This window comes from Aptenodytes patagonicus, chromosome 1 (genome assembly GCF_965638725.1).
Source record: "Aptenodytes patagonicus chromosome 1, bAptPat1.pri.cur, whole genome shotgun sequence".
Lineage (NCBI taxonomy): Eukaryota > Metazoa > Chordata > Aves > Sphenisciformes > Spheniscidae > Aptenodytes > Aptenodytes patagonicus.
The window spans coordinates 223460889-223485125 of record NC_134949.1 but is presented as its reverse complement, the minus strand read 5'-3'; the positions used below and the strand labels follow the sequence as shown (position 1 = coordinate 223485125).

The following is a 24237-nucleotide window of genomic DNA, read 5'->3' as shown; positions in this document are numbered from 1 at the left end:
ACTACCTGAAAGGAGGTTGTAGCGAGGTGGGTGTTGGTCTCTTCTCCCAAGTAACTAGTGACAGGACGAGAGGAAATGGCCTCAAGTTGCGCCAGGGGAGGTTTAGATTGGATGTAAGGAAAAATGTCTTTACTGAAAGAGTGGTGAAACATTGGACCAGGCTGCCCAGGGAAGTGGTGGAGTCCCCATCCCTGGAAGTATTTAAAAGACGAGTAGATGAGGCACTTAGGGACATGGTTTAGTGGGCATGGTGGTGTTGGGTTGACGGTTGGACTCGATGACCTTAGAGGTCTTTTCCAACCTCAATGATTCTATGATTCTATGATTCTATACACACAAGTATCCACCCTGCTGATATTCCAGCAGTATTCTCGTTAAAAGAGGGAATAGACTCACAAAACTAAGAGGATGTCTACACAGTCTTCTGTGAGTTGGTTACAAACTGATTGGCCAAACTTATTGAACGTCATGTATCTTCAGTTCAAAAGCTGCACAACTGCCATAGAGCAATTCTAAGCCTGCAGAAATATACACTGATTCCTACAGTTTTACGAGCATGACCTATTCCATGCAGCGACTATAACGTTTCAGATTCTCAGCTGGCTTGATCAACTGGTTTTATCTCCAAACGAACTTGAAGAACTAGTTCACATCACTCTTGCAGGACAGTAGTCTTGTCCTCAGTGACAGCTGGATTACACTTACTGTGTCAAAGAAGTGACTTAATATTGTTCTAAAAAGCAGCAACTTCATGACAGATACTCTATTGTAGAGAAGGGGCTAAACTATGACCAGCCCCCATGTTGGCATGATCTAAGTCCAGACGCTGTAAGGACTCTTACGGCTCCTCCTCTCAAAAGCAAAGTCAGAGAATAAGCCAAAATTTGGTCATCTGAGACTCATGTTTTCAGTGATACAAGCAAACATGCTAATTGCTTAGCCATCCTCAAAATACGCTATTGTAACAGTAGCCTATTTTAACCATGGGATTTAACAGCTTGTTGTGGTGCTGTGAAACATCTATTCTTCAAATTAGCTAAGTTAACATGAACCCCACAGAGGCCAGCACATCACTGCTCTTTTCAGTCAGAAAAGTCCACAACACAAAGCATAATTGATCCAAACAAAAAGAACTTTTGAGCTCATGGTGTGACTGCTGAGGTCACATTTGGAGATAGGGAAGAATGCTGAACTAAAATTGGCATGCTGGTAATTAGCCCTAATTGTTGTAGAAAACAAATAGGGAATGGAATAGTCTACCCATTGCCCTTTGAGGGGGTCCATAAATTTGCACTGATGCTGGTACAGCTGATATGAGAGAAAGAAGCTTTACTCATCACAGTATGCCTAAGGTCAGTGAAGACCAGGGATTGCTTGTTACACCACTGGGCATACACTATTCTCAGCCTGAGACATGACTTAATCAGACCAAACGTTTTGTGATCTAATGGTCAGAGCCAGACTGATGATATCACCATTTCCACTGGTTTTGGCCAAGTTTGAAATGACAGCTAGAACACAAGCGTTCAGTTCCTTCAGTCTCTCCCTTGGTCATTGTATCTGACCAAGACTGCATGGACTGCTGTAAACAGAGAAGTGGCTAAAAGTAAGATCCTAAAGACATCCTGAAGCCGACAGAAGTTTGATGGATCTCTGGTTGGCCAGGGAAATGTGCTAAGACAATTTCTCAACTATCAGATTGTAAGAAGGAATCCATATTTGAAACATAAGTTGTATTTTCTATCTTATTGGGAGTTTTCTCCCTCTCTTTAGTATGTTCTTTTCATCTGCTGACCACAAAGATATTTGGACTTTTGAAGAATTGGACTCCCTACAAAAATAACTACAGCCCATCTCAACTACTGCCTTTTTTTCCACCACACCAGGGTGTCCTTATACACATTTTCAATAAACAAAGGGAAAGGGAGTAAAAGGGTATTCGAATGAAAGCCTTCCTGAATACTTTTATTTCAAATGTTTTGGCTGTTTTTAGTCTTTTATTGCATTTTTAATAAAAAGCTTAGAAGATTTTAAAGGATAAGTTCATCTTGGCAATGGGTAGGCTAAAATCTGTACTCACAATCCCAACTACATCAAAAACTTTGTTTTGTACAATGATAGTTCTTGTTAACACTGTTGATTCTCTGGATTCACTTACTCCTTCACAATTCACAAAGCAGATATCTGCCAGGCAGAGCCTGTGATAGCCTTAGGTAGCAGCGCTGGGCTGCACATACTTTATTCCCTCAGAGAGAAAACTTACTTCTCTCCATGCACATAAAATGGGGAAGATCACAAGTTCACAAATCGGCATGTTATGGTTCTGCAAGGCTGAGGATGAAACCCCTGCTGGTACAAAACATTTCCTGGCCTTCAACGACTGTTAAAGGACCAAGGTAAGGCCTTCAGGAGTGGCTTTGCAATTTTGGTATTGAGCCAGAACAGATTTTGATGGTATCTTCTGAAGCCTAGCTTTGAAGACCCTGTGCTTGCATAATTTCAATTGCCCCAGACTAATGTTTCTCACTACACTGCAAGGGTAGTGAGACAAACAAGTTACAAGCTGAAGGAAGATCATTTAAAGTGGCATTTGATTACGTAGCTGTGCCCAATACCTTTTTCTTAAGTCATTAAGGTCTTAAATATATGGATGTTTATCAATTTCAGGTGTTATATCCTGACATTTAGTTCTCTTGTTCTTTCCCATGTGTTTTAAATCTAAGAAAAAGACAAATCAGTGATTTCTTAGGCATTAAAGGGGGCCCTAGTCTGTAGTAAGGTACAAGTCTGTATCATGTGACAGCTGATGTAATATCTATCTTTTACAGAGACATTTTTACCCCTTAATGAAGAAAATGATGGTTTAAAGGAGGAATTATAGAACATTTTCCAAGGATGGATATTTATCTTGGTGGCCTTGGGCACGACATGAATTTAACAGGAGATTTTGTTTTGCAAAGTTGATACCAATAAGCCTAAGGAAACCAATTTTATCACACATATTGTGTTAATCCTGGTGCTGTTTGACCAATAGGATATGATGTCTGATAAGATATGAGAACTGGTTTCTGTGTGTCTGTCTGTGTGTGTGTGCACGTGCGCAATAATCTCCTGCACAATTCCTGATGAAAAAAGACATTGGAAGGTAAAGGTGCATTTGCTCTAGCTTTCCTCTTTAAAAGTTCATTCTTCTTGGTTTCCTTACCTACTAATTGGAATTCAGAAAATATGCCTATTTCAGTGAACTGTACAACTTTGTTGTGGGGAACTCTGTTGGGTGCTATCTGAAAGACTTTCTCCATTGTTAATTTATATAACTAAATTGGTACTAAAAAATTCAGTCATTACCATTAGCTGATACAGAATCTTAAATCTAATCATCGTTTGCGAATGGACTTGAATTGACCCATACTCCTGCAAAGTAAACATTGAATTCAATGTGCTGTGCAATAGTTTATAAGAATATGGTTTCCCTGCAATCAGAGACATGGATACACACACCATGCTAGTTTTATTTTAAATCCAGCTTCTCAGCCTACCAAAAGCAGTAAAGCCGTGGAGGACTGTTTTACAACTGGTAGGTAAATACCTGGTCTTCTGCTAGCCCTGTGGATACCCACACTATTTCCCCACTGTGCTTGGAGGCCAGGTTTATCTAGGCATATCTGCAAGTATTGTGATCACTACATGGCAGTCTGAAGCCCCTCCTAAGCTGTTTTTCACTGATCACACAGGCTAAGAGGGTGTTTCCTATTTTTTATGCTCAATGCCACAGTTCTGTAATTGCCTCTCTCCTGAGGAATCTGTGATCATGATGCCTGCTGAGTCTTCTCCGGTTATTTGGCAGAACTGAGAATCTCTCAAAAGCTGAAACCCAGACTGACCCAAAGAAACATAAAGCACCCAAATAAGAAGGCAGCTGAATTGATGAGGAATCAATTAAGCCCTCTTTCAAGGATTGCCACTTAACTAAAATCTGAACAGCCCTCTGCAGAGGTTTCTCTGCTCTAGGACAACTATCCCACTAAATTGATAACGTCATGGGAAGCCTAAAAGCAGGAGGGGATGGCATGGAACTGGGCATGAATCCAAAACCTTTTTTCTTCTGTCCACTAAAGACATTTATAGCATTTCTAGCCGGAGTAAGTGTGGCCAGGATGAGTGTTGCAGTGCAGGAAATGCCCTGGAGAAGGCGGATGGTCTGAAACTCTGTTCCTGTCCCAAATGACAGGCACTCTGTGCTTTAGAATGATGCGCAGTTGACATTAAGGTTCAGGGCATGAAACCCCTGTCCTCAACTTTGGCATCCCTTTGGATCGGCTCAGCCAGTTCATTCTTTTCTTTGAGATGGCTGCTTGTAGCATCTGCATTGACCTGGTAGTTGGGATAGTCTCCCAAGAAGTGAGAGAGCACGTCCAATGCTTTCTCAGGCTGAGGAGACACCTGCTGTCTTTGCCACCGCAGAAATTTAGGAACTTGAGGTGGCTTTTCAATAGACAGCTCTAGACAGTGAGATGTCTCAGAAGTTGAGAAGAGGTTCTCTGCAACACTGTAGTAAAGTTAGATAATCTGCATTTGCTTAAGGTAAATCGTAAATGCCTAAATATCTTTGTGATCACAGACCTTAGTGACAAAGTTTGGCAACAAGTCACTGGGAAGCAGTTATTTCCTCCCCGTCACAGAGGGGGAAAAGGGCAGTCATAAAGTCAAATGACATATACTCAGAAAACACTGTTAGCAGTAGAAGCGGTGAGAGAAGCTATAAACAAGACCAAACTACTAGATTTCATGAGATATGGTCATGCAAGCTCAGCCTCAGTCTCTGGCCAGGCATGCTCTCTTAGCCTTTTCAAAATGTGAAGAACATCATCATAACTTCTAACTTCTTTACTGAGTCCCAGCTTCCAGTTCCCAGCTCTTATCATTAAATGTACAGCCCATGATTTTATATCTCCAATGCCAATTTAGGACCACCATATACAAAATACTATTCCTGTTAATGCTCTTCTCCAGTGTACTTTTAAAGGTCTGAAGTACTGCACTGGATGTCAACTGTGCATAAAGTGAGTCATTATGAATGAGTGATTGAGAAGGGATCCTTATCTGTATGCAGGTCAATGTACAACCACTGTCAACTGCCCAGAAAAAGACAGTACACTTATTACAAAGAGAACATAATTTCTATTGCTGCTTTGTATAATCAACTTTGCAATGATTCTAGTGAATATCACGCATGTCAAGATGTCAACTACCAAACAGAGAACAGTGTGAAAATCCCTGATTTAAATTTGAGGAGAGTGAAGGACAACACCAGATAACTTAATTCCTTTAAGAATGATTTTGCATCCAAGCATGATACTGTTTTGATGGGCCTGGGATTGTACTGATGCATCAGTGAGATCCCTCTGGGAAATGGTGAATTCCCCAAATTCAGATAACTGGACTCACCTATTCATTTCACTGCACTCAGCAAATATGTCTTATGGTATGTGTTTTGTTGCCTCTTGATTAGCCAGAAATACTTGGTCCAGTTTAAATAGGTCAAGAGCGAGACTATATCACATATTAAGTTCTGTTTCACATTGCAGCACAGGCCATTTCCTTCTTCCCACTATACTCAGACAATAAGAGGTTAAGAGAGCTGCCCTATAATGGCTTCATTAGTTGCCAGAACTTGGAAAATGAAGTCCTTTGCCAGCGCTCATTAAGAGGTGAAGGGAGAGAGCATGCCAAAAGCCTGGGATGCAGAGGATCTATGATGGCAAACCCTGGAGAAAAGGGGTTGGGATGAATGGTTCCTTAATTATCTTTCTTGTACTAAGCATTGCCTTGGACTTTTTAGCTGAACTGGGTTATAAAGGACCTTTTTGTATTTGCTTGTGCAACAGTACTAAGATGCAAAAGGGAAGGGATTTAATTCTCCCATGGAGAAATCAAAATGCCACTTTTGCTGCTCAGTACAGGTTATCTCTGGACTTATCTCTGCACCCGTCTCTAAAAGACTTTTTTTATATTTGGGAATCTACCAAAAAAGAAGTGCATACTGAGGGAAAGGGGATCCTAAGAAACTGTCCCTTACATGAAAGGATGAAGCAAGTTTAAGAAGAATTTTTCCAGAGTGAAAAATCTGAGGTAGTATGGCAGCAGCCCTATCTCAAGATATACTGACAGTGGGTGCACACATAAAGCAAAAAAAACCCCCATGCCATTACTTCTTCCTACAACACAGTGCAGAGTAGAATTCACAAGAAATTGAATTGCACAGCTTGTCTATGAAGACACAGGCTAAGTGGAATGAAAAAAGATAATATAAACAGGAAACAGAAATCTCTGTAATATTATTATGTTGTGAAAACAAAGGGGTTTATCCAGCAATCTGTGTTCCTCTAGGATTCCCGCTAAAGGCAGGTGAAATCTACCTACTTAGCTGAAAGACTGAGTCTAAGGTTCAAAGATAGTCTAGTTTTACTTTCTACATATGACAATCCACAGACTCTCACCCAGCTGCTTCTATACTGACTGATACCTTCTAAATGAATACGGCATACAGCATTTCAGATAGGCATTAGTCTTGACTTCAAGGTGTTAAGAGCTGGAAACCCCACTGTGCCTCCTCACATTTTATTCTGGGTTTCCAGATGATTATGCTGTTCTCAGGGTCTGCTTCTCAATGTGGTCTACAAAAGGGGCTGTCCTTAGCACTAGCCCACATAGGCACAGTCCTATAGATTTTCCTGGGACTGAACACAGTCCTAACTGCTTTGCTGAGCTGAGGTTGATTTACACAAGTACTTAATTCTGTCACTTAATGATTATTCTGTTCTGTTTGGTCCTGGTTTATAGGACAATAAAAATCTGGCCCCTTTAGTCCCTTCTACAGAACCTCCACCCCACTGGGTTGGGCAGTGTGTTGTTATGTGTACTAACATGCTTGCTCACTCTATTTTAATCATGCAAGAAGAGTACCATGCATCCTGTGAGTAAATCTGTCTTTCAAATCAAGTCATCAATTCAGTGGAAAGGTCCGGGTTAGAAATGGAAGTTTACAAATCACCTTAGCTGTGATTTTAGCTGTGAGGCACAATAACCTGAATGTTACAAGCAGCTCGGTGAGGAAAAAGGTCTTGGAATGATGCTCAAGTTTGTCTCAAATAACCTCACACTGCCAAAGAAAGTTTGCACTAGATGGATTTATGAAAGCAGTATAAGGAAAGCTTATAAATCATCTGTACATGACCCTGCAGGTTAACAGAGGGAAAGTGAATTCTGTTTGCGTGTAGAAATGAACATTTTTCCAAATCCATCCCTGCAGTCCCCAAACCTCCCTATAAACTCAGAATAATGACTCAATTATGAACTATGCTACAAAATCACTAGAAATACACTACTACCTTTCCCCTTACGGTGGTCTTATAAATGAACTCAGGGTATGGAATTGAAGATGTTAATATGGGGAAAGGAAAAGCCTGACACCAGATTTATCCTCCAATCAATGCAGGATAGCTTCCCTTCCTATATCTGCAAAAGTTTTGGTCAACCTAGTTTTAGCCCCAGGCAAGTAGGCCTCCTCTTCTGCTTATTCTTCATCCCAGTCAATTTTACTTTATGACAAACTTTCTAACATCTAACCTAAATGATGATTGTTGAAAAGGTTTTCTTTTTATATCCTTTGTACCAGTTTATTCAGTTTGTCCCATCCTTGGAAGTTACTCTCTTAAAATACTTGCAAGCAGTTAACCTGATTTTCTTTACACATGATAGGAATTCCTCAGTGAAAATGTTGTTTACGTAACTTTTCTACTATATCCACTCTCCTAATAGGTTTTATTTGTCGCTTTGCTGAAAATTCATTTCATTTCATTGCCTATACCGAGGTGCCCTGAATATTTGGCCTAGTTCCACCCCAGCTGTGTAAGGTAAAGAAGCTGTTATTGCTGTGGTCTCTTTGTTTGTGAGCACAATATAAAGCACAAAAGCCAAAAGACTAATATTCCATAGGTTCTGACTATTTAATGTACTACAGCATTTCTCAGTGTGGCCTCTAAAAGCTAATTGCATTTGGAAGAAAAGAAAAGGCTCCTGAATAGTTTTTCTTTAGCCTTCATTTCAGATACCTGATGCAGATTTTGAGCAAGATGCCCATTCAGCTGAGGAATGAAGGAAGGTCACAGTTCCAAACCTCTACACAAAACTGCCCATAAAAATCTGTCTTCTTGGTAGGTGCTTGTACTATTAAATACTTCTACTCAATAAACTTATTTTTTACTTGATAGAGGACAGTGCTTACAGTCTTTTAATATGAACCTCATGTGACACTCATCCTCCTCTAGCTGAGCCTACAAAAGCACAGCCTTTGAATTCAGAAGGGAAATGAGACCTGAAGGACTGCCACCTTTTCCTTCTTGTTTACAGCCACCTAAAGGATATTTAGTCATCTCCTAAAAATCAAAACAGACCCTTTGGTGGCTACTGGGATTCATCAAGAACTAACACCAGAACAAGCAGTTATATGTAGACCATCAATTACCTTCACAGCAATATAATGAACAATAGCAAGCCTAGGTGGCTTTAATGGGGTTATTTATTATATTATTCTATGCTCAGCAATGGAAGCAGAACTATTTATGTAGTTGAGCTATGGCATTTCTGCTTCCAGTCATGCCCTACGTGTGCTTTACTGGAACACATTTGTAGCAATCTTTTTGCAGATCTAAGTCTGAATAGTTTACAAAGTTTAAATAAAATAAAAAACAACAGTAAGCCACCACTGATGTTACCGATTGAGCAATCATGTCCAGTCCAGTTGGGATCGCAGCTGCAGAGTCCAGTATCTGGGAGGAAGGTCCCGTGACCAGAGCATTGGTCCAGACAAGTGGCTCTTGGGGTCTCACAATTTGTTCCTCCCCAGCCAACCGAACAGTGACATTCTCCTCGCACGCACACGCCTCGTCCCGAGCAGGTAGGATCCATGCAGTCCACTACATGCGAGAAGGAAGAGGAAGCAGACAGGGAAAGCAAATGGGAATTTCAGAAAAAAAGCTATCAGACTGCTTTCAGACACAAACTTATTTATATAGAATCTCAAGGCTCCAGCCAGAAAGCAAAGCCCCGTTGTGCACAAAACAGATGCTTCGTGCAAGAAGACAGTGTCCCAAAAAGACAGTGAGCCATAAAACACATATAAAAACCAGAAAAATTTAATGATTAAATCCATTGTTTTATCCAGGCCTACACTAATAAATGATCTTTCTAGTAAGGACAGGCTAATATCAATTAAGAATAGAATAAGAATAATATGCTCTTGCACACATATTGTGCCTCCATTTATTCTATTAGAATAACCTAAATTACTATTACTAATGAATTCAAAGCTGAGCTCTAGTTTTCTGAGAGAGAATTTTACATAAAGATTAAGCACAAGTTGACGTCCTTATTCAGCAAAATACATGCTTAAATTGAAGAATGTGCTGAAATTTATACAGGTTTCACAGACACTTACATAAATTTCACATTAAACATATCCTTAGACAGTTTTCTGGAATAAGGATTAAAACAAAATCATATATTTTTGGATATTGGTGTTACTCTAGTTTTATTTTTGATCAATTAATACTATTTTTTAAATGGCGCTTTTTTTTTCCCCCCAAAGAGGCACTTTCCTAACAAGATGGGAGACCATTCAGTTAGGTGCACGGTACACCAATGTGCACCAGAAGACCGAATGTACTGCTGCCTGATTCCTGAGTTACGTGTTTTGTAGGCAACTGTCAGCTCCTCTGCCCATGGTGGAATTTCACCTAGCAATCGAAAAATATGAAATGCACCAGACGCCCTTCCAAAAAAAGACTGGAGGAGTTGATCAGCTATTTATATATAAAAGCATATAGGACAGCCTAGAGAAATTCTTCCCATCTCTTGAAATGGTGTGTGGCAGTGCCCTGGGGATCAGTGACAAGTGTCACTCTGGCTAAGCAGCAAGGGGAAAGCTGTCCAGCTCCTGGCTCTAATAGAGAAGAGCAGAACACGGCCACCCCCCACACAGCAGGTTTGTGGTTCATTTCCCCCCACCCCGTAAAAGCTAGTAAGAATCCCAATGACCTGTTTAAGATCCAGAAACCTTAAAAGGAATCACAACAGCTGCTCTGATAATTCCCTGGATTCTCAAAACCTTCTCAGTCTGACAAGCAATGGCTCAGCAATTACTATCCCAAGGCATGTGAGAGCATTTTCTGTTTTGGTTGATTCCTGGAGCCCTGCTCATAGCTGCAACAATGCTCGAAAATTGTAAGAGGCTGTAAAGGATGAGTCTATAAATCTCCTTCACTCTTAGCGAGCTGGGAGCTAGGGTGCCAATTTTAGGATGAGACCCTTGGAGCCCTGGCCCTGTTCTTTCTCAGCAGTAATAAGTACGAAAAGGACTAAGAAACGGACTAGCAGCCTCGTATGTTCTCAGCAGATGGTCTGAACATGGAGAACAAAGATCACAGGCTAACTGACAAGAGGCTACCTCCAGGCAATTAATCATCCCCTCTGAAGGTCAATTGGGAAAAAGGTGAGTTTTACAGGGGGCTCCATCACAGGAGGCAGACAATCTGCTATCTCAGCTCTAACACAGACGATTACAGGAGGGGAATGTGCATGTCAGAACCCCCCATTTATCATAATCCCAAGGCCATTTTTCATGTTGAAATGAGCCCTTTCAGAAAATGTCACACACAATGGCTACTTTAATCTCAGCCTCACTAGCTGTATCTCCTTAGGCTTTCTGCACCATCGGAAGGGCCCTGGGACAGGATTATGGGCTTCTGCTTTCTTCTTAATCAATTGCTTAGTGGATTTGGAATACAATGGTATATTTTTAGGGAGTTCTGCTTGACAAACTTAGCTGCTCAGCTCTGGGAGAAGTGGAGACAGGGAGCGGGGCAGGAGGGCAGAGCTGACAAAATCTAGTATACTTGGGAAAAGAAAAAAAAAGAGAGTTTTGCATATATCTGTGTTGCTGCTTGGAAAATGTCCCAAATGGTCTAATTCTTGGTTGGAAAATGCCCCATTTGTAGTTCAGCCTTGTGCAGAACCTTTGCCAGGGAGATAAATCATGCAGCAAGCAAAGCTAGTGCCTGTTCTACACTTTTCCCCAATATGCTTCATGCTTCATTGGTCACACAAGTTATTAGGCTTATTCAGTACCCAAAGAGTAACTTCTCATTTTTCACTGCTTAAATTTGCTCCCCTCCCTTTAATGTCTCGGTGGCTTAGCCCATGCTTTATAAAATATGGGCCAATAAACTAAGGAGGGAGAAAAGAAAAACTCATGTAAGATTGTTGGCTGATGTTTTATAAACATTGCTGAACTTCTATGGGGGAAAAAGGAAAGACAGAAGAAACGCTGGAATGAAAACCCATTATAAACATGGACTAAGCAGTGAAGTTACGAGAACTGAGAAATAATAAAAAGTAATCAATACCAGATGGTCCTTCTTAGAAGAGAAATTAAAAAGTAAAAGCAATTTAAAAAATAGTATAAATCAACTCTTTTACTAGATCTAAATATATATATATATGTCCTGAAGATTTCCCACATGGCATATTTCTGAGTTACTTCCCCCCCTCACGACACAATACAACTTATGCCTTGACTATGAAAAACAAATGCAGACTTGGAAAAATACTAAACAGCTCATAAGAAAAATCATGTTCTCTTTGTTCTTCATCCTTTTTCAAGTTTTTACCTAGTGGGACTGACACTGTCCCCCGCTACAGTGATAACATAAAATAACAGAGTAGTGTCTGGCTTTTCTGCTTTAAAGGTGACCAGGGAAAAAAGGTTCCTGTTAGAAAAAGGGCAAATCTTACTCTGATTTACACACATTAAACACGTCTGGCTGGAGGCAAAATCAGGATCTTTTCATTTCTGTTTATCCAGTAAAGATATGATCTGGTAAATGCGAGGTCTACAGAGATGCTTTAAAGATACTTCAGTAGTCACCATCTTTGGGCTTTGCAGGCCCCACGGCTTCATTGAATTGTGCTTTCTTAAGCCAAAATGAAGCTTTCTCAAGAGATGGCTTATTGTTACAGAGCTGATACTGTCTTCATCTCTAACATTTACTGACACCGAAGGCATGTTACATCAGAGATGTCCCACTCTAATACGTTTAACGCATCAAAAGCATTGCTAGATTAGATGCCATTTGAACGTCTGTATCCAGTTCAGCCTATTTTCATTGTCTGTAAAATAAAGCCATTTCAGATAAATCTTTATCCCACATACATGAAGACAACCATAAATTAATTCAAGCCACTGTGATTCTTATACGTGTATCAAATGGATGGCTTAAGTCTACCAGGTGGTGCAGAGGCCTTATACATGCATTTGTAGAAGCATAATTTAAACATAATTATTTTTCAGGTCATCTGCATAGAATTTTGAGAATAATTTTCAAAAGTGCTGAACGCTATTCTGTAAATCAGGCACTTTTGGATGTATTTTTATAACCGTCTGAATGTTTTGTACACTTACAAAACTGTCCATTTTTTCATTTAGCAATAAGAAGCAGTCACAGACTCAGAAGATAAAGGTTTATGGTGGCAGGTGACTTCCTACACAAAAAGATTAAAGATAAGTGCTAAAAGGCACCATATTTCTGAGCCACAAATCTAAATGTAAATGACAAAAGTTTGGGGGCTAATGTGAGAAAAAAAGGTATGGAAGAGCCATTAAAATAATATCTGATTTTGAAGCAGAATTAAATTCAAGTCCTGAGCATTTCTAAGCTTTTAAAGCTGACAAGAATCAGGGACTTTCTCTCACGTGCCACCATTTTGTGTATGTAAGCAACTGAAATCGCTTGGCATAGCATAGCAGAGAAGAAAGCACTGTAAAAGTAATTATACGTTTAGATGTGTAAATGGAAACGATGCTTTAATAAGAATATTTGAACATATGATTAGATGTTCTGGTCTTTCAACTGGATTTGTCTATCTGAAGCATTTGATGGCTTTTCATTCAATTATTGAACAAACATGATAGCTAACGACAAGTTATTACAACATATCATTTTTATGTTGCATCCATCTATTGTATCTCTAAGGTGCCTATTAGTGTTCTGTTTAAGTGCCAGTCCTATTCTGAATTGCCTCCATCCGCGTAATTATACAACGACAATCAAAGCAAAAGGCTAATTGAATATATCTTGCAAATACCTTCTTCACAGCTCTCGCCTTTGTATCCTGGGTTGCAGATACAGGTTCCCATGATGCATGTGCCATGGTTATTGCAGGAGACATCAATGCACTGGTTCGTCGGGACATCACATTCTGCTCCTTTCCAGCCGCTATGGCACAAGCACCTCCCCTTCATGTACTGCCCATTTCCACTGCACAGCACTGGGCAGGAGGCTGGGGAAAGATAATAGAAATCACATTAAAACACAACAGTTCACAGCTCTCACCTCAAAAAAGAGCACAAGAGTCCAGCATGGGATTTATAGTCTTCATACAGAGCCTTCAGTGGGATATGTTGTTCTTTTCTTTGCCAAAACCAATTCTTTTACATGGATGACACCCAGCTGTTAACTGTATTCTCCTGTGAATGTCTAAAACAAACAAACAGTACTCTTGAGTTAGAATATGTCCTTGTTTTGTGTCTCTAATACTTTTTTTCACTAACTAAACTCAGAATTTTCTTGTATTCTGACTTTTCAATGTACCGGTGTCTTCTTTCAGCAGCACCACTGACCTTAGATTGCTTATCACTACCCCTGACCTGCTGCCAGACTTCATACTTTCCTTGACACTGCCTCTGCTGTGGACCTTAGCTGTACACAAATCACTCCTCTGTTTTTCTGTTGTAATTCCCAGCTTTACAGGTTTCAGTTGCTTTGCTCAGAGTCCAGAATGCCACGTTGAGACTATTTCCCTGATTTAGCTCATGTCATACCATCAGCTGAACCTCCAGCCCCCTTTTTTGGTTATCGATCACCTCTGCTGGACTCCATTCGTCACCAGACACAACGCGAAACTGGCCTCTAGTCTTTCCAAACTCCTTGTAATAAAAGTTCTCCAAATCTGTCCTCTGATCTTTGTATCAGTTTATAAAGGATTTTTTAATTGTCCTCGTTTCCAGCAAAGTCAGCTGATTCTCAAGGCCAACCAGATACAGGATTTCTTCCCCGTGATAAAGGGGAGAAGAAGAAGATGACAAGCTCAAGCTGTGGAATGATGTATCCCAGGATTAAGCGTTTTCTGAACTAAATTTGGAAAATGTTAGGCAGAGTGGGATGGGATGAACTGAAGGATACAGAGGAGGCTCCCCAAGGAAGGAGAGGGCATCAAGGACCAGATCCCAGCCTCCATGACCAAAGCTTTGGTAATCGCTGCTCTCTAAGCTTCCTTCAGCTCCTCTGATGATGCCTTCTCCTTTTTCCATTCTCCAAACCTGCCACCTTATGCTCCTTTTGTTCTCTGTTCTGATTTTTCCAAGGAAGCTGCTGATTTCTGTCCCTCAGAAACAATAGCCTTCCCCTCTTCACTATCCCTTGAAACTTCTTGCTTAAGCCCTGTTCTCTTCCATTTCATTTTGCTGAAACACAGCTGCAAGGACATATATTCAACACAGACTTCTCTTGTTCACTGTTGCACATCATCCTTAGGTGAGAGCAGCTGGGCTTCTCATCTGCCCCTCAGAAAGGCAATTTATGAACATTTTTATGCAGGACAAATGTGAAAGGAATATTCCAGTCTGCTGCTTAATTCACCTGCATTAGGCGTGTGATGAATACAATGTACCTCTTTCGCTTCATTCCTGACTCTGATTATACATGGGAAGAGGCATTAACATGGTTAAGGGAAACATTCCCCTCCTTCTCTTCCCGCCTTTTCAGATAGTAATCACTGTGTGTCCTGATAGTCAAGTAGGTTTGAGTGTTTCAGAATTATAGCAACCTCAGTAAAATACAAAGCATTGCCAGCTGACTGTTAAGCCAGTTTGATATGCAGTGAACTGTATTTGCCTGACCAAGATAAAAGAGGTTTAGAAAAGAAAGGAATTTGGCAACTGTTATTACTAATTACTCTGTTCACTTTAAAGGAAGCACATTGCAGTGGTGCGTTTCAAGTGCATCATTTGCAAGGAGATATCTACCTATACGATACGAGACATAAATTGTCTAAGATACATTGTGTTGTGTACATGGTTCACAGCAAACTCGCTCTGCAATTTCACTTTTCAGCTAGGCTGATGGAATTTTCTGCCCCTCTGTCTCAAATTTCAAATGCTCAGTTAATGGAGCCTGTTCTTTCAAGGCACTGGAAGAGGATAGTCTGCAGCTCTTTTCAGCAAGAAGAAAGAATAATTGCCTTTAACCAGTGAGAGGTTGCTGAGAAAGACTTACATGTTTTCTGACAAGACAGCTGATCACTCAGTACAAGATCAGATAAATTACTGGCCATCTGCAATAAGACTGGTACTCTACAGAGCCCTCTATGGAGAACACCTTCAGCATAACCTCGAAAGTGCTGCTGCAAATGTCAAGGCAATGGCAAGAACAAGACCTCCTTTGTAGCATACCATAATGAATAAAGACAAAAGCGGTTTCTGGATTTTTTCCACTGCTACTTGTGCAACTTTTTTCCATATATAAAGATATATAACTATTGTTCATTCTGATCATTCAGATTCCAACAAACAATATCTAAGATGCTGAAATTACAGTAATTCTCTAGCATGGTTATGGTAGCAACAACCCAAACGCACACCACTTTTCTTGTAAAGTTTAGCATCAGAGAGTAAGATCATTTGTTTGTTTGTTTACTTTATACAGAACTTTAAAACACCATCTCCCATGTTCAAGTAGGCCTTCAAAAGGCCTGTGAATACACCTCTGGTGATTTGTTCTCATTTACTTGGTTTAAAATAATTGGTTAATAATACATAGTAATTAACCATTATTAAAAACAGAAAGGCTTTCTCCTCCACAGTTTCCCATTCATTTGGATGGTGAATTACAAGGCTGAATTGAAACAACGGAACACCCAGGAAATCTATGACCTAGAAATCTTCACGTGGGCAGAGACCTGCTAATTTAAGGATTACTGCTCAGTACAGGCACCGATATAGGGCTGCAGACGGATACTGTAGCAGCCTTACACGTGCCAGAGTTGCTGCCCTCTGAGGGATTTGTAGGTCAAAAGCAGCATCTTAGATTCCCCTGAAAACCAACAGGAAGCCAGCGCTGGGGCCCTCGTATCTCTCGCTCCTGGCAAGATCATCCATTTAACAAGCCCACTGGGTGGAAATGCATACACAAATATCATTTTGACACTCCAGGTATTAATCTGTCTTCCTAAAGGCAGAGAGTAATCTGTGATCTGAACCCAGATGATTCTGAACCAAAAGATAGAACTGAATAAAAGGTGTTCATATCAGCCAGAGTAAGTACTCTAGTGAAATGGGAAATACTCACGTGGCTCAACTGAAATGCCTGAGAAAGCTGGGTATATAACCCATGAAGGGAGGTAAACTCCTCTGAAAGTGGACTCAGAACAAAAGTTTAAATATTCTGACTCACAGTGAACGAGCTTCTCCTTCTCCACTGGCTCTACAGGGAGCCTTGGGGGAACAAACCCTGAACTTCTGCCCCTACCTAAAGTTAGGAGGTGTGAGTAGGAACATGCTGTGGGAGATGGGAAAAAAAAACTCCTTTTGCCTCCAGCTCTACAGATTTGAAAAGGAGCTTGGAAATGCAAACCAAGTGTAAGGAAATGCAAACCAAGTGTAACCTGAGTCAGCAAGAAGTTTGACATAACAGCTCTCAGGGATGCAGATTGCCACATCCATCTTACTGGGCTGTGAACTCTGAAACACCTCTGGGGTTTTAGCCTGGACCACACTGCTTCAGCAGAGAGCTCCCCCCGCCTGCGGGGTGTGCGGCCGTCCTTATCTCTTGGCTGGGCTACAGTGATGTGACCCAAGTTCAGCTGGAGGGGGAGAAGACATGGGGTTGGACAGAGTTTAGCGCTCTCTCTTGGGAAGGAGCCAGCCTGCTTTCCAAAGAAGCAATGGGCTGGGGTGAAGGCCTGACCTGTTGCCTTAGCAAAGCTCCTTGTGTGGGCACTAACTTTTTACACTACCTCCCTCCCCAAATTTATAAATCTGCACTTAGTTTGTTGGACTGCTTGCGCCAAAAAAGGCCTTGAAAAGGTTGATGCACAGCATTCTGGCATTTCCCACGTGCAGTGTTTTGATTTCTCAGTCTGAAACGTGTTCTTACTAAAAGTACTTCAGTTTGTTTTTTTAATGTTTAAATAACCTAAAAATTTCAGGTCAAATGAAAATCCTTCCAAAACCATTTATTAAAAATACTTATCACTTGAGCAGAAAAATGTATTATATTGTTTGCTGGGGTAAGCCTCCTTCCCAGTTGTCCCAATGTTTTCACTTTTGGCCAGAGTATCCAGTTCTTCCTGCCATTACTCCACTCCCAGCCTTACTCTAACCCTGCCTGGTTCCCCACAGCCAGGCTGTCAGTGATCATTCAGAGCTCAGGCAGACTTGCAAGACCTGCAGCAATGAAAAAGGTACTTAATTTTTATATAATCAGTGTCTGTATAACAGTATCATTATAGGGTCATGCCACACAATGATAGAGTGCTCTGCTAAACAAACAATAATGCCACATTTATAAGTCATGTTTTCTAAAGTCACTTCCAGAGAGAAAATTCCCAGTGTGACATCTTGCCTGTCCATATGCAGCTAGGGGGTTGTGTTGTTGCTAAGGTCACAGCAATCATGGCTAGTAGCAAACAAATCCACAGATCCGACCCGTTTCCATTCTACTGCAGCATCCCGAAGCTGGGTGAGGTGTACTTTGCAAAAGGCACAGGCATGAATACAATTTCCACAAGAAAAACGTTAACTGAAGGGGAGAGGGGAAGAGTTAATCAAGTATAAATTCCTACCTCTGCCACAATCAGGGCCCAGAAAGCCAAGGAAGCAATGGCAAGTCCCAGACACGCAGTCTCCATTCCCATAGCAATTACTGGGACAATTATCCACTGATTCTGGAAAACAAAAGAGAATTCAGACACTTCTTTAGGCAAGAAAACACCTCTGAGTTTGGGAGGGCTCTGGATGGCAGGACAGCTGAAACTTCAAAGCAATCACTGCCCTTGGGGCTGAAAGCGTTAGTCTGAGCTCCACTAAAGGGCGCTCATCCATTTTCACCAATGGATGGTTCACCGTAACACATTAGTGCGGAGGGACTGCAAATCCTGTGATTAAATCGCAGCTGCTCAGCACCCACCAGGCTTCGTCCTCACTTAGTACCTGAAAACTTCCAAATGTCTTTTCTTCCTGCTTATTTTTCCAACCGTTTTCCCTCTTTGAATTTATTGGAGAGAAGCAATACACACTGTTCTCTTGGCAGAACACGCACCTTTGGTCCAATTTTGTTGACTCGGGTAAGGGAACTTGGGGCATGCATTTGTGCCAAACAGAGCTGAGCTATGATAGAAATGTTCCCCTATGAAGTTACTGAACACAGACCCTCGGTTCACCCTGTCTGCCTGTTGAAGGATTATTTTTAACCGAATGCCTTCTGGTTTGTTCTGCAATATTATACAAACAGCCCAAAGTGCTGGGGGTAATATTGTTTCTTGGTGGAACAGGAATGGGACTATTCCACGCTTTCTTCTGTTTCTAGTTATCATCTTAAATTCCCCGACTTTGGCAAAAACACTGGCTATTCATCTTTCAAGGAAAGTTAACAGGTAAGCAAAATGTTATCTAGCACTTCTATTTTGAGGACAGTTCAGAATATTGGGGCTAAAAATTATCTTTCAGAAAAGAACACAAGCTGGTAAACATTACATATCAAAAAGAGAATGAAAATAATTTTATTTTCTTGACTAAACTGTGAGTGAAGACTGAGTAAACATGAGTGGGGTTTGGAAGGATGATGGAATACCATGGTTCATTCCACACTACCATTTCACATTTTCTCTGAGGGAGATGTGTATCAGATTAAAACCGGATTCAGTTCTACAGGAGGGGCAGCGGTGGTACATCTATCCTGGAGTGGGGTGGAAATCTCAGCCATGTGAATAATGACTGCACTTTCACAGACGCACTTCACGAGGCCTTGTGGTAGCAAAGATATTTGTAAACTTCCTATCGGTGCAAGCGAAGAGAAACAGCTGCAGCAGAGATGTGCAGATTAGTTTCTAATCACAAATGAAAGGAAGCCTGTTTCTGGATGGGTGTTCTCCAAACAACAGAGGTTTCTGAAGAACATTTTAAAGGACATAGTGTAATTTAATCATTCATAAAGGGCAACAGCAGTTTTACATAATAAAACCAGTTTCAAGCATTTAAGTTTTAAGTCTTGCCATCAGACATCTCATAATCATATAGCTCCATGCAGCAAGGAAGGTGCAAGGAAGGTACAAGGAAGTGCTGTCAGTTTTCTAACACTTAAGCTCTATAGTTAAGCAGATATTCACTTTACGGTGTATGGAAATACAGTCACAGCATGTAGCCAGCACTTTGGGCTTGAGCCACCATCTTTATTCCCATCAAATAGCAGCCATGCTTCCTAGAATAAAGAAATAGCAACTCAGGCCTTGTGCGTTTATACTGATATTTAGGTATACTAACTCTCACTTAATAGCAGGTATAAACACAAATCTATCCTGTAAATGAAAAGTTAATATTAGCCTCTATGTATATAATCTTCAGAACTTTGTGATGTTTTAATTTCACTGGTGAAAATGAAAATAATTCTGCTTTATGCATTTTTTTCCTCTATGCTTTTTTGCACAATGTTTATATCCTTCTTGTCCTCAAGAAATATATGCAGAAATTTAGAAAAAAAAAGTTATTTATTTATGCCCATACACATACTTACACATATGAAGAACATACAGAGTGTGAATACTGTGAAACAAGATAATGAGACGGGCAAGGAGATTTAACAGCTCCTGTTGCTGAAAGGGTCAGTCCCTTTCCTCTAATCCTCTCATCCTAGGTACATCTAAGCTCCCTCTTCTTACGCTGGCTCTGGCACTTGTCAGACTCTTCAATGAGTTTGTTAAGCTCAAAAGGTGGCAAAAAAAATAATGCAGCGGAGAAAAAAAAAACCAACAGTGAACTGTTTTCTACTGCCTGAAAACTGGGAGCAGAAGGAGTAGGGCCACGCTATTCAGCATCAGCGCAGTACTCAGACGTCTCATGAAACCTCACCATCACACTGTCATTCTGGGTCGGGTCTGCAAGCTGTAGCAACACTGCGTAGAGGTTACATATGCATGACCTTTGAAGTCAGTGGGAATACCTATGTCAGTGCTTGATGCAGGACAGACTCCCAGTGTTATGACAACACCTATAGTATATTAAACACTTTTTTTAAAAGCTTTTTTCAAGCTTTTGCTTTAAAGGACTATATTGAGTCCTTGAAAAGGAGTAAAATATCCATACAACTTTCTTGGTATATTTATCTAATATAATAAAGAATATTTATGCAAAATAATAAAAAATCAAAGCAACATCTAAAAAGCAATGTAGCATCAGGCACGGCAGCTGTTCCAAAGTGTAACAATGCACCACATCAGCTAAAGGGCAATCTTTGTTACTGGAAATAATATTTGGCATTTATAGTGTGGTTCAGCTGATGTACTTGTGATGCCTAAGACAAGATGGGCACGACTCAGTACACCAATTAGATGTCTACCATAGGTTAAACCGAATGACTCTTATCCACTATACTGACCATGTATAATGGGATCCAGAAGTTCAGAGTGACCACAGAAATGGAGCATACCTGTGTTTGGGTAACCAAACTTTCCTGACTCTTAGGGTGAATCCATTTAATGAACTTTACTCCAGTGGTGCATCCTTTCCTCCTCTGACTAGTTCAGATGTAGGTATTGTCACCAAAGACACCTGTAATTGGTCAGATCCCATCCACAGTGACCGACACTAACGCATGTCAAAAAACATTCACGTATATTTTGTGGTTCATCTACAGAGCTGGCATTTTACTTTGCAAAAATGCAATGATATGCACACATTATCACTTCATATATCACTATCATCTCCTCAATCCTTGATTTCCCAGACTCTTTGCACTTGTGCCCTAACTGCATTGTACCATGTTGTGGCTGACGCAAGAGGAATAAAAAAACAGGTGAATGAAACCCATTGTACCTTCTTCACTGAAGCACCTCAGTAACTCCTAATTGTGGCCTGACCACCCTATACTATTAATAGAGCAGGCCCTTAAAAATCCCTTCATCCGACTTCATTGCTTTCTCTGATGCTCCTTGTTTTTCTAATATAGCCAAAAGTAACGTTTCTAACGTGCTCTCATTTTACACTAGCTCACTTTGCCCTGGAATAACCTGCCTGATAGAGACGAGATGAAGTGAAGAGAAACTCTTCTCCCACAGTGGCTGGTGCCACTTACCATTTTTTAGCAGTTAAGAATACAAACTTGCCTGGCGTGACTCAGGGCAATTAAGGTCTCTGCGCACTCCCAAAAGTTCTCCACTACTGAGAATCAAGTCTGAAAAGCGATGAAGATTCATGCAGCACATCTTTGTCTCAAAGCTACTCCAAAATAGCTCAAAAAGTATTTCCATAAAGGAAGCGTTAGATGAACCTGCTTTTTCCTCATGAACTCCAGAGCTAATGAGAACAAACAAGGCTTGTGACTAGGCTTGTGATCAACAAGTCTGAGAGTTGTGTGTGCAATACTGAGCATGGTCCTATTTATATTCTTAGGTACAATCACAAACGGGAATTTCTTTTTACTTTGAAGATTGCAGGCATTAGCAAGTCATACGCACTTAAGACTTCCCATAAAAACCTGTGTCTTCATCCCAGGACTGAATTTAGTTCCAATGGTTGCAGACTGTGCCAGTTGGAGAGCTGACTTGACTTTCTGGCCCTTCTGAAGTGGTACACATGGTACGTGTACACACATCTGTGCACACTGCTCTAATACCTAACTTTCAAATTAAACACGAGGTGGTGGGTGACTTGGCATAAGAAATTAGGGAACCATCATGGGGGAACCCTAGAAAGAATGAAGAATCAAATGGACAAATTTGCACATCTGTTGCAGAAGCTAGTACTTAGCCTAATTATTATCTAAGAGGACTTAGATGACAGAAGAGGTCAAACTCTTAACTTTTATAGAGACCTTAAGTTAGCGGAACAAAGCAATTATCTGTCTTTTAAGTATGTCCATAGTCAACATTGCTACAGAGGTGATAAACTGTCAATCAATAAATAAAAACAGGTCACTGCAGTTATGGCTAGCTTCTAGTCTCCATTCTACAACTTATTCTGTAAGCTGTTACACGTAACTATAGGGATATTTTCCAATATATACACAATTCCATATGGTGTTTTACGAATAATGCCATGGGAATTGCTTTAGAGAACCATGACAATGTTTTGTTTTGTTTTGTTTCATTTAATTGTTGAAGTTCACTGTGAGACCATGGACAATTCTTTTTTAGAAAGAGAGATATGTTCTCTGTTTTCAGTCTGACTCCCACAGCTTTCTCTGGGCTTCCAAATCTCTGATCTGATTGACACCAGCTGGTAAGGGCAAAGATTAGTAATTGGAGGGTCAGCCAATGGATGATGCATGATGCTTTCATATGGTTTTGCTATTGTGTCCAAAGAGAACATTGAAAATGCAGCTCCTGTGCCACCTTCCAACAACCAACGGCAGCAGGAGCAAACCTCCTGAAAGCAAACAACTCACACTGGTGACAGACCAGCAAAACTTGAGGCCGTGTGGCTTCAAATGGGGATTGCAGAAGCTTGCGTATGGAAGTAATTGTTCTGCCAGCTTCAAAATCTAGCAACTGAAAAAACAAGTAATTTCCTGAACAAATATTGTAAACATCCAGATCTCCTCTGAGAGAAGGAGTAAATGACATAACGAGACACGCTGCCCTCAGATCCACACTGTCTCATTTTGGAGAACGGTACAGAAATGCCTTGGCTGAGGCAGCAGGTATTCCCTACCCTAGTCCAGCCTACCTCACTCAGAAAAAGGAGGATGTACAAAAGTGCTTCTAGATTCATAAAAATGAGAGAGGGAAAACATGCATTAAGTGCGAAAGCCTAAACTTCTCCAAGAGCAAAACTCTTCTTCTGAAGTACTCTTTAAGCTCCTTCCCGCTCAAAAGCTTTAATTATCAAAGCAGAGAAAGAAACAGATCATGGTCTGGAGCAAACCAGCTTCACTTCATGCACCACGTTGACTTACAGCTGCTGAGGATACTCTGGGATTTTTGCCATTTGTCTTGGGGGACTTTTTTCAGTACGAGTAATCTCACAGCTGGTAGATTTTGAGGGAAACTTGGCTGTTTTCCCACTGCAATCACTCCTTACCCTGAGAGAAGCTATAAACTGGCACGATCCTGCCCAGACCCATAATAAGACTTCACACTACACTATCTTTCATCTAAGGATATCACTGAGTTCAATAGGAAATTGCTAATTGTTACCATTCCCGTTCTTTTAGGCTGGTAATCTGAGGCATAGACAAATACACCGTTTGCTTCGTATCATGAACTGACTGACACGACAGCAACAAAGCTCCCAGGCTAATGGTCTGCTCAGGGGACCACGTTGCTGCTGACAAAAAGCCCCATGAAAGCCAACTCTACCGTGGTGAGCTCTATAAAGATCCGTCAGCCTGGCTTGCAATTACCTACATGAATTACCTTTATCCAGATGAAATACAATAAACATATTAAGGAGGTAGACAAACTGTTAGACTCTGGATGGACTTCTTTTTTATATACTCACTATGTTTGTCGGTCAGTGGTATAGCTACTTTAACAGTATTTCCGCCTTATTTATTTACTATGCAACATTCAACTTAATAGCTTGTTTCTATATCTTTGGGCCAGAGGCCAAGGCAGATGTTTGCCTGACACCAAATCCTATTAGAGGCTGCAGTAACACAATTGTGTGTTAAAGATAAATATTTTATAGCCTACACTCGCCACCAAGCATCATCATTCCCTAGGCCTTTAGAGGCAACTATCTATTGGCAAAGAAGAAATAGTTATCTAGCTGGCAGTTGAAGTCAGTAGCTTTCCTGGGAGTTAATAAGCACCGGGACTGCTTTCTAAGAACTGATTAAATGCCATTCAGTGCAGTGTGGTTGTATGAATTCAAATGTTAACTATTTCATTCGATAACCTCAAAGAGTT

General features: G+C 40.7%; 1 protein-coding gene across 7 annotated transcripts in view; it reads right to left on the bottom strand.

The window, feature by feature from the left end:
• TENM4 (teneurin transmembrane protein 4) overlaps positions 1–24237 on the bottom strand; it is a 624775-nt gene that overhangs the window by 148619 nt on the left and 451919 nt on the right. For all 7 annotated transcript variants that reach the window (XM_076328426.1, XM_076328432.1, XM_076328425.1 and 4 more), the window contains 3 exons: positions 17959–18060; positions 13204–13398; positions 8778–8978 (listed from right to left, as the gene is read on the bottom strand). In XM_076328426.1, coding sequence (XP_076184541.1) covers positions 8778–8978; positions 13204–13398; positions 17959–18060 — 498 coding nt within the window. The remainder of the gene's footprint in view (positions 1–8777; positions 8979–13203; positions 13399–17958; positions 18061–24237) is intronic.